We start from the raw sequence: 14,212 nt of genomic DNA, 5'->3' as shown, positions 1-14,212 counted from the left end.
CATACACTTTGATCCCTTTAGCCCCAAGAACTATATCTAACTCTTTCCTTGAAAATGTACAGAGCTGATGCTGACTCTCACACACACACACAAACACACACACTGCTGTACCTGGTACCTCAGTAAGAGAAAACGTGGGTCACTCTCAGCTCTCCAGTCTGAAGCTCATGTGTTGAAGTTGCAGACCGGAGGCTTGAACACACAACTTCAGGCTGTGAAGAGGTGAAATCTTCATGAAGTGACAATAAATTGAGGTGAAAGTGAGGACTGCAGATCCTGGAGATCAGAGTCAAGATTAGAGTGGTGCTGGAAAAGCACAGCAGGTCAGGCAGCATCCGAGGAGCAGGAAAATCAACGTTTCGGCCAAAAGCCCTTCATCAGGAATGAGGCAGGGAGCCTCCAGGGTGGAGAGATAAATGGGGGGGATAAATAGAGGTGTCTGTTAGGGGGAATGTCATCGGACAAGGCAAAGGAAGATTGCCCCTCGATCAAGATGACTTAAAACAATGATCTGGCTCGATATCATAGAGATGTACAGCACAGAAACAGACCCTTCGGTCCAACCCGTCCATGCTGACCAGATATCCCAACCCAATCTAGTCCCACCTGCCAGCACCCGGCCCATATCCCTCCAAACCCTTCCTAATCATATACCCATCCAAATGCCTCTTAAATGTTGCAATTGTACCAGCCTCCACCACATCCTCTGGCAGCTCATTCCATACATGTACCATCCTCTGCATGAAAAAATTGCCCCTTAGGTCTCTTTTATATCTTCCCCCTCTCACCCTAAACCTATGCCCTCTAGTTCTGGACTCCCCGACCCCAGGGAAAAGACTTTGTCTATTTATCCTATCCATGCCCCTCATAATTTTGTAAACCTCGATAAGGTCACCCCTCAGCCTCCAATGCTCCAGGGAAAACAGCCCCAGCCTGTTCAGTCTCTCCCAGTAGCTCAGATCCTCCAACCCTGGCAACATCCTTGTAAATCTTTTCTGAACCCTTTCAAGTTTCACAACATCTTTCCGATAGGAAGGAGGCCAGAATTGCACACAATATTCCAACAGTGGCCTAACCAATGTCCTGTACAGCCGCAACATGACCTCCCAACTCCTGTACTCAATACTCTGACCAATAAAGGAAAGCATAACAAACACCTTCTTCACTATCCTATCTACCTGTGACTCCACTTTCAAGGAGCTATGAACCTGCACTCCAAGGTCTTTTTGTTCAGCAACACTCCCTAGGACCTTACCATTAAGTGTATAAGTCCTGCTAAGATTTGCTTTCCCAAAATGCAGCACCTCACATTTATCTGAATTAAACTCCATCTGTTACTTCTCAGCCCATTGGCCCATCTGGCCCAGATCCTGTTGTAATCTGAGGTAACCCTCCTCGCTGTCCACTACACCTCCAATTTTGGTGTCATCTGCAAACTTACTAACTCTTATGCTCGCATCCAAATCATTTATATAAATGACAAAAAGTAGAGGGCCAGCACCGATCCTTGTGGCACTCCACTGGTCACAGGCCTCCAGTCTGAAAAACAACCCTCCACCACCACCCTCTGTCTTCTACCTTTGAGCCAGTTCTGTGTCCAAATGGCTAGTTCTCCCTGTATTCCATGAGATCTAACCTTGCTAATCAGTCTCCCATGGGGAACCTTGTCGAACACCTTACTGAAGTCCATATAGATTACATCTACCGTTCTGCCCTCATCAATCTTCTTTGTTACTTCTTCAAAAAACTCAATCAAGTTTGTTGAGATATGATTTCCCACACACAAAGCCATGTTGATTATCCTTAATCAGTCCTTGCCTTTCCAAATACATGAACATCCTGTCCCTCAGGATTCCCTCCAACAACTTGCCCCCCACCGAGGTCAGGCTCACTGGTCTATCGTTCCCTGGCTTGTCCTTACCGCCCTTCTTAAACAGTGGCACCACGTTTGCCAACCTCCAGTCTTCCGGCACCTCACCTGTGACTATCGATGATACAAATATCTCAGCAAGAGGCCCAGCAATCACTTCTCTAGCTTCCCACAGAGTTCCCGGGTACACCTGAGCAGGTCCTGGGGACTTATCCACCTTTAACCATTTCAAGACATCCAGCACTTTCTCTGTAATCTGGACATTTTGCAAGATGTCACCATCTATTTCCCTACAGTCTATATCTTCCTTATCCCTTTCCACAGTAAATACTGATGCAAAATATTCATTGAGTATCTCCCCCATTTTCTGTGGCTCCACACAAAGGCCGCCTTGCTGATCTTTGAGGGGCCCTATTCTCTCCTTAGTTACCCTTGTCCTTAATGTATTTGTAAAAACCCTTTGGATTCTCCTTAATTCTATTTGCCAAAGCTATCTCATGTTCCCGTTTTGCCCTCCTGATTTCTCTCTTCAGTATACTCCTACTGCCTTTATACTCTTCTAAGGATTCACTCGACCTATCCTGTCTATACCTGACATATGCTTCCTTCTTTTTCTTTGTGAGACCTTGCTGTGTGAAAATTATTGCCTCCATCACAATAGTACCAATGCAGTAGAGCAATAAGAATTGTACAACAGAAGGCTCTTAATTGACTGTAAATCAGAATGGGACATCTGAAAGGCACTAGACAAGTGCAGTTTGAGTTGCTATTCCACCTCAGTGACGGTACTTTGTCTCCCTCTGATCCAGCCCTCTGATGCTGCGCATGGTCAATGATCAGCTGATGCTGCTCGAGCGATCATTCCTCAATCCAGTCGCCTTTCCTGACAAGCTGTACTATCGGTAAGTCTGCCTCCTCCTGGTCACCCCTTGTACTATCAGTAAGTCTGTTCCCCTGCTGGTCACCCCCTGTACTAGCAGTAGGTCTGCCTGCCCCCTGCTGGTCACCCCCTGCACTATCGGTAAGTCTGCCTGCCCCCTGCTGGTCACCCCCTGTACTAGCAGTAGGTCTGCCTGCCCCCTGCTGGTCACCCCCTGTACTAGCAGTAGGTCTGCCTGCCCCCTGCTGGTCACCCCCTGTACCAGTAGTAGGTCTGCCTGCCCCCTGCTGGTCAGCCCCCCCCCGCCCCGTACTATTGGTAAGTCTGCCTGCCCCCTACTGATCACCCCCCTCTACTATTGGTAAGTCTGCCTGCCCCCTGCTGGTCACCCCCCTGTACTATTGGTAAGCCTGCCTGCCCCCTGCTGGTCACCCCCCTGTACTATTGGTAAGTCTACCTGCCCCCTGCTGGTCACCCCCCTGTACTATTGGTAAGTCTACCTGCCCCCTGCTGGTCACCCCCCTGTACTATTGGTAAGCCTGCCTGCCCCCTACTGATCACCCCCCTGTACTATTGGTAAGTCTACCTGCCCCCTACTGATCACCCCCCTCTACTATTGGTAAGCCTGCCTGCCCCCTACTGATCACCCCCCTGTACTATTGGTAAGTCTACCTGCCCCCTACTGATCACCCCCCTGTACTATTGGTAAGCCTGCCTGCCCCCTACTGATCACCCCCCTCTACTATTGGTAAGTCTACCTGCCCCCTACTGATCACCCCCCTCTACTATTGGTAAGTCTGCCTGCCCCCTGCTGGTCACCCCCCTGTACTATTGGTAAGTCTGCCTGCCCCCTACTGATCACCCCCCTCTACTATTGGTAAGCCTGCCTGCCCCCTGCTGGTCACCCTCCTGTACTATCGGTAAGTCTGCCTGCCCCCTGCTGGTCACCCCCCTGTACTATTGGTAAGTCTGCCCCGTGTGTCTCCTGCTCCCTTTGTGTGGCACACTTTTTCTGGTGTCTTTTTTTCTATGGTTCTTTCTTCCTCTCTCTCTGTCACCACGACTCCCCGATGTGATACACTTTGATTGGGACCTTTTCTATGTGCATGTTGATGTGCTGTCTCTCTTTCTCATTCTCACTCTCTCTGTATGACCATGTCTCATTTGCTCTGTCTGTGTGTCTCTCTCTGACTGTGATGCTGCCTGTGTTTCTGTCTCTCCCTCTGTGATACTGCTTGTCCCTTTCTCGCTGCCTGTGACTCCCTTTAATTCTCTCTCTGTCAAATCTGTCTCTCGTCTTTCTCTGTGCAGTTCTACCACAAGTTCTAGAGTCAAGTAAATTAATGACCTGCTTGCTAATTTCCATCTCCCTAACCTTTAAGAGCAACAGCAGTATTTACCATCTACAAGATGCACTGCAGAAATTCACTAAGGACCCTCAGACCTTCCAAATCCACAACCACTTCCATCTAGAAGGACAAGGGCAGCAGATACTTGGGAACACCCCCCCCCCCCCCCCCCCTGCAAGTTCTCTTCTAAGGCAGTCACCATCCTGATTTGGAAATACATCACCGTTCCTTCAGTGTCACTGGGTCACAGTCCTGGAATTCCAGGGGGCATTGTGGGTCAACCCACAGAAACAGAACTACAGCAATTCGAGAAGGCAGCTCACCAGCTCAAGGACAACCAGGGACGGGCAATAAACACTGGCCCAGCCAGTGATGCCCACATCCCACAAATGAATCCATTTAAGAAAACTACTGTCTGAACTGTCCTTTGGCAATTCCCCCCAGACCCTTGGTTTCAGGTCCACTGGGTTTACCATTGTGGGTTACCATTGCCAGCTTCAGTTGAGTCCGTGTCTGGTTCTCTGGGGCTGGGCACCGCTGCCACCATATGAGAGAGAAAGAGTGGGCAGCAACAGGAAATACTGAAGTAACTATATCTGTCCTAGCGGGAAGAAAGTGAGGACTGCAGATGCTGGAGATCAGAGCTGAAAATGTGTTGCTGGAAAAGCGCAGCAGGTCAGGCAGCATCCAAGGAACAGGAGAATCGATGTTTCGGGCATGAGCCCTTCTTCAGGAATATCTGTCCTAGCCCCAGGCACCAATACCATGATTTAGTAGTGTCCACTACTTCCCCAGCACTATGACTGCATCCACTGCTTCCTGTCTTCTGTCCTGCTTGCTACCTTCTCAAATATTTCAGATAAGTTTCTCAGGCATGACATTTCCTCATGAAGCTGCCTGATCATATCATGCATTTCTAACTGCTCCGCTATTACAAATGTTAGCTGGCCTACAGGCATCATTCTTCTGTCCTCATTTTTAAATAAAGGTGCGACATTGCCACTTTTCCAATCCTCTGGGACTTTTCCAGAATTTAAGCATTCCTGGAAGATCACTACCCCTGCAATCACTATCTCTGCAGCGATTTGCTTTAAAATCATAGAAGGACCCCTCATCAGTTCCGGAGGACCGATCGGTCTTCAGCCCTATTCATTTCCCTAGTACTTTTCCTTTAGTGATAATTACTGTTTTTAGTTCCTGTATGTCTTTTGCCCCTTGAATATGTCATAATTTTGCAATGTTAATATTCTCTTCTACAATAAAGACTGATGCAAAGTGTTTATTCAACTCCTCTGCCATCTCCTGGTTTCCTATTATTTCCCTAGCCTCATTCCCTCAGGAATGAAGTTCACTCTGGCTTCTCATTCCCTCTTTATATATTTACAGAAGCTCTTACTGTCTGTTTTGATCTTCTTGTTAGTTTACTGTCAAACTTATTCTTTTTAATTATTGTTTTGGGACATCTTTTATTGGTTTTTAAAACTTTCCCAATCCTCTGGCTATCACTTATCTTCGCCACAGTGTATTTTTAAAAAATCTTTCCATTTGATATTAACCTTAACTCTTTGATTAACCATCGTCAATTATCCCCTTCCTAGAATCCTTTTTCCCTCACTAGGTTATAATATTCTTGTGAGCCATGAACTAATTTATTAAATGTCTCTTTTCGAGCTCTCTACAGCAAATCTAATCTCACATTTCTTATGATCATTCTGCACTTTTAAACCTCAGTTCTGTAACTTTGTATTCCTCACTCTGTTCTAGCACCATGAGCTTTGTGTGCTATGATTTGCCTGTACTGCACACAACACAAATCCTTTCACACGAGCTAAGTACAGTGGGGCAGCACAGTGGTTAGCACTGCTGCCTCACAGCGCCAGAGACCCAGGTTCAATTCCCACCTCAGGCAACTGTCTGTGTGGAGTTTGCATGTTTTCCCCATGTCTGTGTGGGTTTGCTCCGGTTTCCTCCCATGGCCGTGTAGTAGTGTTAGGTGAAGGGGTAAATGTAGGGGGATTGGTCTGGGTGGGTTGCTCTTCAGAGGGTCAGTGTGGACTTTCCACACTAAGTAATCTAAATCTAGGTCCATGACAATAATAAATCAAGTTTGTTTTTTGTTAAACCTCTTTCCCAATCCTCTCCAGCTACCTCTGTCCTCATTCCTTTGAAATTACCCCGTCTAAAATGTTGAGCACAATAGGTTCCAATCCATCTTTCTCAATCTCAAACTGAATCTGCCTCCCACTTTCTTTCCCTGTCTCTGTTTTTCCATCACTGCTCCTCAGTCTTGCTCCGCCCAATCTTCCTTCATTCTTTCTGTCCCAATAGACCCTCCCCACACCACGTTGCACTCTGTCCAGTGATCATTCTGCCCATTCCTTCAACAGTGAGTTTCATTTATTCCTTCTGCAGACACGTCATCTACGCGTCAAAGAATTCAGATGTGGAAACATTTCCCGGACTAGCCGATGCTTACCAGCGTGCCCTGGCCAATGGAAATGCCTGGGATGATGTTCGGAAGCACCTCACGATAGTTACTTACACTCTGGAGAGTGCAGCCTCAACCCTGGAGGCTGTGATCTAGCAGGCATCTCTAGGCAGCCTTTCATTGAAACCAAGTAACCACAATAAAAAAATGATGTTATAGGGTTTCCTGCTGTTCCATCTTACACATCCTCTCACCCTCAAGAATGTGGTGCACTGTGCTAACCTATCACTCCACACTGACATCTCATTCTGGGATGACCCTTCAGTGCTGACCTCACTTTGCACTGACCTCCTGCCCTGCATTGACCACTACCTTATGACCCCTCTGTGCTGACCTTCGACCTTGCATGGACCAGCACGCAACAGCTAAGTGATTCCACAAGCACCAGGTCAAATCTAAGCTCTGTGGTCTTCCCAGATACTGTCATAAATGGTGGTGGACTATTAAACAACTCGCTTGGAGTAGGCTTCATAAATAATCCCATCTTCAGTGATGGGGGAATCTCAGCTCAGTGCAAAAGACAAGGTGTTCACCTTCAGCCAGAAGTGTCAATTTAGATGACCCATCTCAGCAATATGAAGTAATTGCATTTTATATGTCGAAATGATTGAAGGCACTGCTATGCTGCAAAGGCTATGGGCCCTGACAACATTCTGGCAATAGGACTGAAGACTTGTACTCTAGAACTTGCCATTTCCTTAGCCAAGTCCTTCCAGTGCAGTTCCAACGCTGGCATCTACTCAGTAATTTGGAAAATTGCCCAGGTAAGTCCTGTACATAAAATGCAGGACAAATTGAACCTGACCACTTAGTGACCCATGTGTCTCCTCTCAGTAGTCAGTGAAGTGATGGAAGGGGTCATCGACAGTGCTATCAAGCAGCACCTGCTCAGCCATGCACAGTTTGACCTCATTACAGGTTTGGTTCAAACATGGACAAAAGAAGCTGAATTCCAGAGATGAGGTGAAATGACAGCCCTTGGCATCAAGGCTACATTCAACTGAGTGTGGCATCACAGAGCCCCAGCAAAGCTAGAGTCTCTTCAGGAATTCCTCAAGGTGGTGTCCTAGGTCCAACCATCTTCAGCTGCTTCATCAATGACCTTCCGTCCATCATAAAGTCAGAAGTGGGCATGTTTGCTGATGGTCACACTATGTTCTATATACTATTGACCAGAAAATAAACTGGACTGGACCTATAAGACCATAGGACATGGGGGCTCTGCCACTCAGAGAGATCATGGCTGATCGGATAATCCTCTCAACTTCACTTTCCTGCCTACTTCTCATGACCCTCGATTCCCTTCCTGATTAACAATCTGTCCATCTCAGCCTTGAATATATTTAACAGCCCATTGTGGGAAAGAATTCCACAGATTTACCCTCTGACTGAAGAAATACCTCTTCATCTCTGTTTAAAATGTGCAAACCCTTCATCTGGTCAGAGACTCTCCCGCAAGCAGAAATGTTTCTGCCTTCTACTGTCAAGTCCCCTAAGGATCTTGATTGTTTCAATCAGATTGGATCTCTCTGTCCCAATAAGTACACAGTCCATCTGCTCAACCTCTCCTTATAATGCAGTCCCTCCATTCTTGGTATCAGATACAGGGGGGCAAAGTATTCTGACTAGGACCTGATATAGTTTGAACAAACCGCTCTAATTTTCATTATCCTTTCCCTTTGAAATAAAGGCCAACCTTTAATTTGTCTTTGCTATTACCCGCAGAATTTGGATGCAACCCTTGTGTGATTCATGGATCACAATCCCTCTGTCCCGTTGCATTCTGCAGTCTTTCTCCATTTCAGTAATATTCACCCACTCTTGCTGAAGTGCCACATTTCTCCACATTATATTCCACTTGCCGAGTTTTTGCCCAATCATTTAACCCATATCTATCCCTCTGCAGATTCTCTGTGTCACCCTCGCCACTCTTAAACTCAGTCATGGGTTGTGGGTTCCAAACCTACAACCTCTCCCACCGAGATGGGCAGGGGCAGCAGATATATGACAACACCACCCTGTACAAATTCCCTCTGGGCTACTCACCATCTTGACTTGGAAATATTCCTTCAGTGTCTCTGGGTAAAATTCCTGTTTCTCCCTCCCTGAAAGCACTGTTGGTACAGCTATGCCAATAGACTACGTTTGTTCAAGGAGGTAGCTCATCCCTTAAGGGGCAGTTACAGATAGGCAATAAATGCAGCATACTCCAGTCCGATCCTTACCATTCGGAGTGGGATTAAAAATGATGCAAAAGAGTAAAATGTGAAACAGAATAGAATCAACAAGCCAGAGCATTCAGAGTAACTTTACTTGGGAGTTGTACCAAGTGCTTAAAATGTACACAATCACAAAATAATCAGCCCAGTGGGAAACATGAACATTTAAGGCACTGAAATGCAAGGAAGTGGCAGTGGGGAAGGTCAGACAATGCCCTGAAGGTGAGTAAAGGGACTGACTGGTGACTGCACCAGGAGGATTGAGTGACAGAGGGCAACGCTAGATATTCCCGGGAAAATGAGAAATGTAGGATGACAGAACGCAGGGACTGCTCACCATTCACAGCAAGCCAGAATGAAGGCAAGCAGACTGGTTTAGGAAACAGCTCAGCTGGAAATACAAACGGTCCTCAGTGACGAATACATCATGGTCGTGGGGTCTCCAAACACATTCTGTCCGTACCATCAACTTTCAATGATCACTGACAGAGACAGAGATGGAGAATGAGAGAGAGAGAGACAGACAGACAGAAAAAGGGAGAACGAGAAAGGCAGAACCACAGAGAGAGGGAAGGACACTGACAAGGACTGGCTATGGGGGCGTAGTGGGGTTAGGACTGAAACACAGAGAGGAACTGTGGTATGCACAGGGACTGACAAAAATAGAGCAAAGAACTGGCACCCAGAGATAGTTTATGGACAGAGTGCCACACTGTCCCGAGGGTCAGTACTGAGGGAGTGCTGCACTGTCAGAGGCTCAGTACTGAGGGAGGGCCGCACTGTCGGAGGGTCAGTACTGAAGGAGCGCCGCACTGTCAGAGGTGCCAACCTCCAGGCAAGATGCTGCAAACTGCCCTGTCAGTGATATAAAAGATGCAGCCCATTGGCTTGGGGTTAGGTGGGGTGCAGCAGTGTCCAGGGGAAAACATTTGTTACTTTGTCAAGGCCTCGAACAGCTGATGAACTGTCTTAAAGCGGGGTCTGGCTGGGGGAAGCATTGCGAAGGCATGTTCACTTCTGAACAGCAGTCACTGCCATTGAAGGTAATTCGTCAGTGTACAAGCTGGAGAAATTCAGGGACATAAAGGCGATGTTTTGTTAGCTTTGGCAGTGAGGACTGTCCAATTTCACCTCAGGGACCGACAGCCCAACGTCTCACAATACAAACTGCACTTCCCCAAGAGTCATTCGCAACAGCGAGGGCAGCTCATTGTAGCCAGCCCTCCCCTGACTGACACATCCCAACATTAGGGTGAGAATGCTGGGGGGGGGGGCGGGGGGGGTGATGTGGGGGAGAACCCCATTCTCAGCCTCGGGGAAGCTGTGTCCCCAGCCTCTTCGCTGAGCTGATGTCTCTAAGCAGGGAACTGGTTAAAAACGCTGTTCATCGACCTTTTCAGGCACAACTGGATAGATATCTCTTCATCCATCCCTCAGATGTGTGATCTTCACTGTGATGCTGCTCTCTCCAATCCTTCTGAGTCACTGAAAGACAGACAGTGGATTGGCAAGGAATCAAACAGACTGCCGGAAACTACCCTCTACTCACATCACTCACACACTCCCCAGGACAGGGACAGCACGGGGTTAGATACAGAGTAAAGCTCCCTCTACACTGTCCTCCCATCAAACACTCCCCAGGACAGGGACAGCATGGGGTTAGATACAGAGTAAAGCTCCCTCTACACTGTCCCCCATCAAACACTCCCCAGGACAGGGACAGCACAGGGTTAGATACAGAGTAAAGCTCTCTCTACACTGCCCCCATCAAACACTCCCCAGGACAGAGACAGCACGGGGTTAGATACAGAGTAAAGCTCTCTCTACACTGCCCCCATCAAACACTCCCCAGGACAGAGACAGCACAGGGTTAGATACAGAGTAAAGCTCTCTCTACACTGCCCCCATCAAACACTCCCCAGGACAGGGACAGCACGGGGTTAGATACAGAGTAAAGCTCCCTCTACACTGTCCCCCATCAAACACTCCCCAGGACAGGGACAGCACAGGGTTAGATACAGAGTAAAGCTCCCTCTACACTGTCCCCCATCAAACACTCCCCAGGACAGGGACAGCACAGGGTTAGATACAGAGTAAAGCTCTCTCTACACTGTTCCCCATCAAACCCGCCCCAGGACAGGGACAGCATGGGGTTAGATACAGAGTAAAGCTCCCTCTACACTGTTCCCCATCAAACACTCCCCAGGACAGGGACAGCACGGGGTTAGATACAGAGTAAAGCTCCTTCAAACTGTCCCCCATCAAACACTCCCAGGACAGGGACAGCATGGGGTTAGGTACAGAGTAAAGCTCCCTCTACACTGTTCCCCATCAAACCCGCCTCAGGACAGGGACACCACTCTCCGGACCCTGACTGTCTCTCTCCGAGCGATACTTACTGAGTTTGTAGCAACATCCTCTGACACACCGTCCATCAGGTGCTCACTGAAAATGGCTTCCGCGTGTTTCAAATACTCGGCCGTCTTCTTCTTCACCGCGTCGCGCCGTTCAGTGTTCAGGTCACCTACCAACAACAAGACACATACCAATCAATCAGGCCCTTGGGCCCATTAGATCCCAGAATGCTACCCCTGCCTTTTCCATAGTCCAGCAGCCGGCTCCCCTGTGACTGTGTATCCCTGTACTCACACCATCCTGGTGTACAGATAGCAGCTTCTGGAGCCATGAGTTTGTGAAATGCAATTCCCAGGTGGAACACTCACTCCCAATGAGTCAGACCAACGTGGTCTAATGCTTAATTTCATTAGGAAGGATATACAGAGACATCATCCAGAAAAAGTCAAGATTCTTCAGAGAGATTTCGAGCAGCGAGACCTGGGACCAGATGTACTGAGGGCAATAAAGGAGCTGGAACAGACTGACAGTGTGATCAATAAACTATTCAGTAAGCAAGGAGAGAAGGTCACGAGGAGATGTGACCGAGGTGTTCAAACCACTACAAGTTTGGGCAGCGAGAATTGAGAACGAAATAGCACAGATTTGTTGGTTAAAGCAGCAAGGGAAGCAGAAGGAACAACTTCCTCACAGCAAGGAGCTGGGACCGGGAACGCGCTGAGAGGGTGTGGGGGGTGTGTGTGTATGTGTTTTGGGGGGGGGGGGGGGGGGGCGGTGTGTGGGGTGGGGTGCGTGTGTGTGGGGTGCATGTGTGTGGGGTGGTGTGTGTATGTGGGTGTGGGTTTGGGTGTGTGTGGGTGTGCGTGTGTGTGGGTGTGCGTGTGTGTGGGGTGTGTGGGTGTGGGTGTGCGTGGGTGTGGGTGTGCGTGTGTGTGGGTGTGCGTGTGTGTGGGGTGTGTGGGTGTGGGTGTGCGTGTGTGTGGGTGTGCGTGTGTGTGGGGTGCGTGTGTGTGGGGTGCGTGTGTGTGGGGTGCGTGTGTGTGGGGTGCGTGTGTGTGGGGTGCGTGTGTGTGGGGTGCGTGTGTGTGGGGTGCGTGTGTGTGGGGTGCGTGTGTGTGGGTTGCGTGTGTGTATGTGTGTGGGGTGCGTGTGTGTGGGGTGCGTGTGTGTGGGGTGCGTGTGTGTGGGGTGCGTGTGTGTGGGGTGCGTGTGTGTGGGGTGCGTGTGTGTATGTGTGTGGGGTGCGTGTGTGTGGGATGCGTGTGTGTATGTGGGTGTGGGGTGTGTGTGTGTGGGGTGGTGTGTGTGTGGGGGTGTGTGTGTGTGTGGGGGGGGGTGTGTGTGTGTGTGTGTGGGTGCGTGTGTGTGGGGTGGTGTGTGTATGTGGGTGTGGGTGTGTGTGTGTGTGGGGGGTGCGTGTGTGTGTGGGGGGGTGTGTGTGTGGGGGGGTGTGTGTGTGTGTGTGTGGAGGTGCGTGTGTGTGGGGTGGTGTGTGTATGTGGGTGTGGGTGTGTGTGTGGTGTGTGGTGTGTGTGTGTGGTGTGTGTGTGTGTGGGGTGTGTGTGTGGGGGGTGCGTGTGTGGGGGGTGCGTGTGTGGGGGGGGTGTGTGTGGGGGGTGCGTGTGTGGGGGGTGCGTGTGTGGGGGGTGCGTGTGTGGGGGGTGCGTGTGTGGGGGGTGCGTGTGTGGGGGGTGCGGTGTGTGGGGGGTGCGTGTGTTTGGAGGTGGGGGAGCAAAGGTTTAATCCAGGAAGGAAATGGGATTAACACAGGAAAAGCGAGCAGGATCAGAGGGAGAAGTGGGGAGAGGCAGGATCACGACTCAGGGCACTGCAAATTCAGAGAGCTGACAGAGATACAAATGGTCTCCTGTGCTATATCGTTCTGAGAGTGGGGTGTGTCTGCTCCAGAACAAACAGCCCAAGGCATTACTGAACCTACAGGAAGTGAACCCACATATACAGCCAACTTTCTGATTCACCAACAGTTTACACACACACTCTGTACATTTAATCATCAACCACACAGACCAGTACCACACAGACCAGTACCACACAGACCAGTACCACACAGACCAGTACCACACCGCCCCTCTGAGGAGGGTTCGAAAGCTGGGGCAGAGTGTGTGTGGGGTGTGTGTGTATGGGGTGTGTGTGTGTATGGGGTGTGTGTGGGTGTGGTGTGTGTGTGTGGTGTGTGTGTGATGTGTGTAGGGAGTGCGTGTGGGGAGTGCGTGTGTGTTTGTGTGTGGTGTGTGTGATGTGTGTGGTGTGTGTGCGTAGGTGTGTGGGCAGTGTGTGTGTGTGGCCGATGTGTGTGTGCGTGGTGTGGTGTGTGTGTGGGCTGTGTGTGTGGGCTGTGTGTGGTGTCTGTGGTGTGTGTATGTGTGGTGTGTGTGTGTACGGTGTGTGTGTGGATGTGTGTGTGGAGTGTGCGTGTGGGGTGTGTGTGGATGTGTGTGTGGAGTGTGTGTGTGGGGTGTGTGTGGATGTGTGTGTGGAGTGTGTGTGTGGGGTGTGGGGTGTGTGTGTGGTGCTTGTGTGTGGGGTGTGTGTGTGCGGTGTGTGTGTGTAGGGTGTGTGTGTGGATGTGCGTGTGGGGTGTGTGTGTGGGGTGTGTGTGTGCGGTGTGTGTGGGGTGTGTGTGTGTGGGGTGTGTGTGTGTGGGGTGTGTGTGTGTGGGTGTGTGTGTGCGGTGTGTGTGGGGTGTGTGTGTGGGGTGTGTGTGTGGATGTGTGTGGGGTGTGTGATCTGTGTGTGTGGTGCGTGTGTGGTGCAGTGTGTGTGCATGGTGTGTGTACAGTGTGTGTGTGGGGGGGGGGCTGAGGGGTGTGCGTTGTTTGTGTGTGTGGTGTATGTGCTCTGTGTGTGTGTGTGGTACGTGTGTGGTGTGTGAGTGGGTGGTGTGTGAGTGGGTGGTGTGTGCGTGGGTGGTGTGTGCGTGCGGTGTGCATTTGTGGGAGGGGATGTATGGGGGGAGGGGGAGAGAGAGAGAGAGATCATACATGTACAGCACAGAAACACACCAACTCCTCCATGCCAACCAGATATCCT

General features: G+C 49.7%; 2 protein-coding genes across 3 annotated transcripts in view; one reads left to right on the top strand and one right to left on the bottom strand.

Moving 5' to 3' along the window:
- Positions 1-7,010, top strand: part of naaladl1 (N-acetylated alpha-linked acidic dipeptidase like 1) — a 52,609-nt gene extending 45,599 nt beyond the window's left edge. The window contains exons 18-19 of the mRNA XM_072551236.1: positions 2,680-2,772; positions 6,512-7,010. Of these exons, the coding sequence (XP_072407337.1) occupies positions 2,680-2,772; positions 6,512-6,683 (265 nt within the window). The 3' untranslated portion in view covers positions 6,684-7,010. The remainder of the gene's footprint in view (positions 1-2,679; positions 2,773-6,511) is intronic.
- Positions 7,011-8,880: 1,870 nt separating this feature from the next.
- snx15 (sorting nexin 15) overlaps positions 8,881-14,212 on the bottom strand; it is a 28,274-nt gene continuing 22,942 nt past the window's right edge. For both annotated transcript variants that reach the window (XM_072550910.1, XM_072550909.1), the window contains 2 exons: positions 11,206-11,330; positions 8,881-10,291 (listed from right to left, as the gene is read on the bottom strand). In XM_072550910.1, the coding sequence (XP_072407011.1) occupies positions 10,289-10,291; positions 11,206-11,330 (128 nt within the window). In that variant the 3' untranslated portion in view covers positions 8,881-10,288. The remainder of the gene's footprint in view (positions 10,292-11,205; positions 11,331-14,212) is intronic.

This window comes from Chiloscyllium punctatum, chromosome 31, assembly GCF_047496795.1.
Source record: "Chiloscyllium punctatum isolate Juve2018m chromosome 31, sChiPun1.3, whole genome shotgun sequence".
In the NCBI taxonomy this organism is placed as follows: Eukaryota; Metazoa; Chordata; class Chondrichthyes; order Orectolobiformes; family Hemiscylliidae; genus Chiloscyllium; species Chiloscyllium punctatum.
Note: the sequence above shows the minus strand (reverse complement) of the source record. Positions and strands in the feature narration are given on the sequence as shown.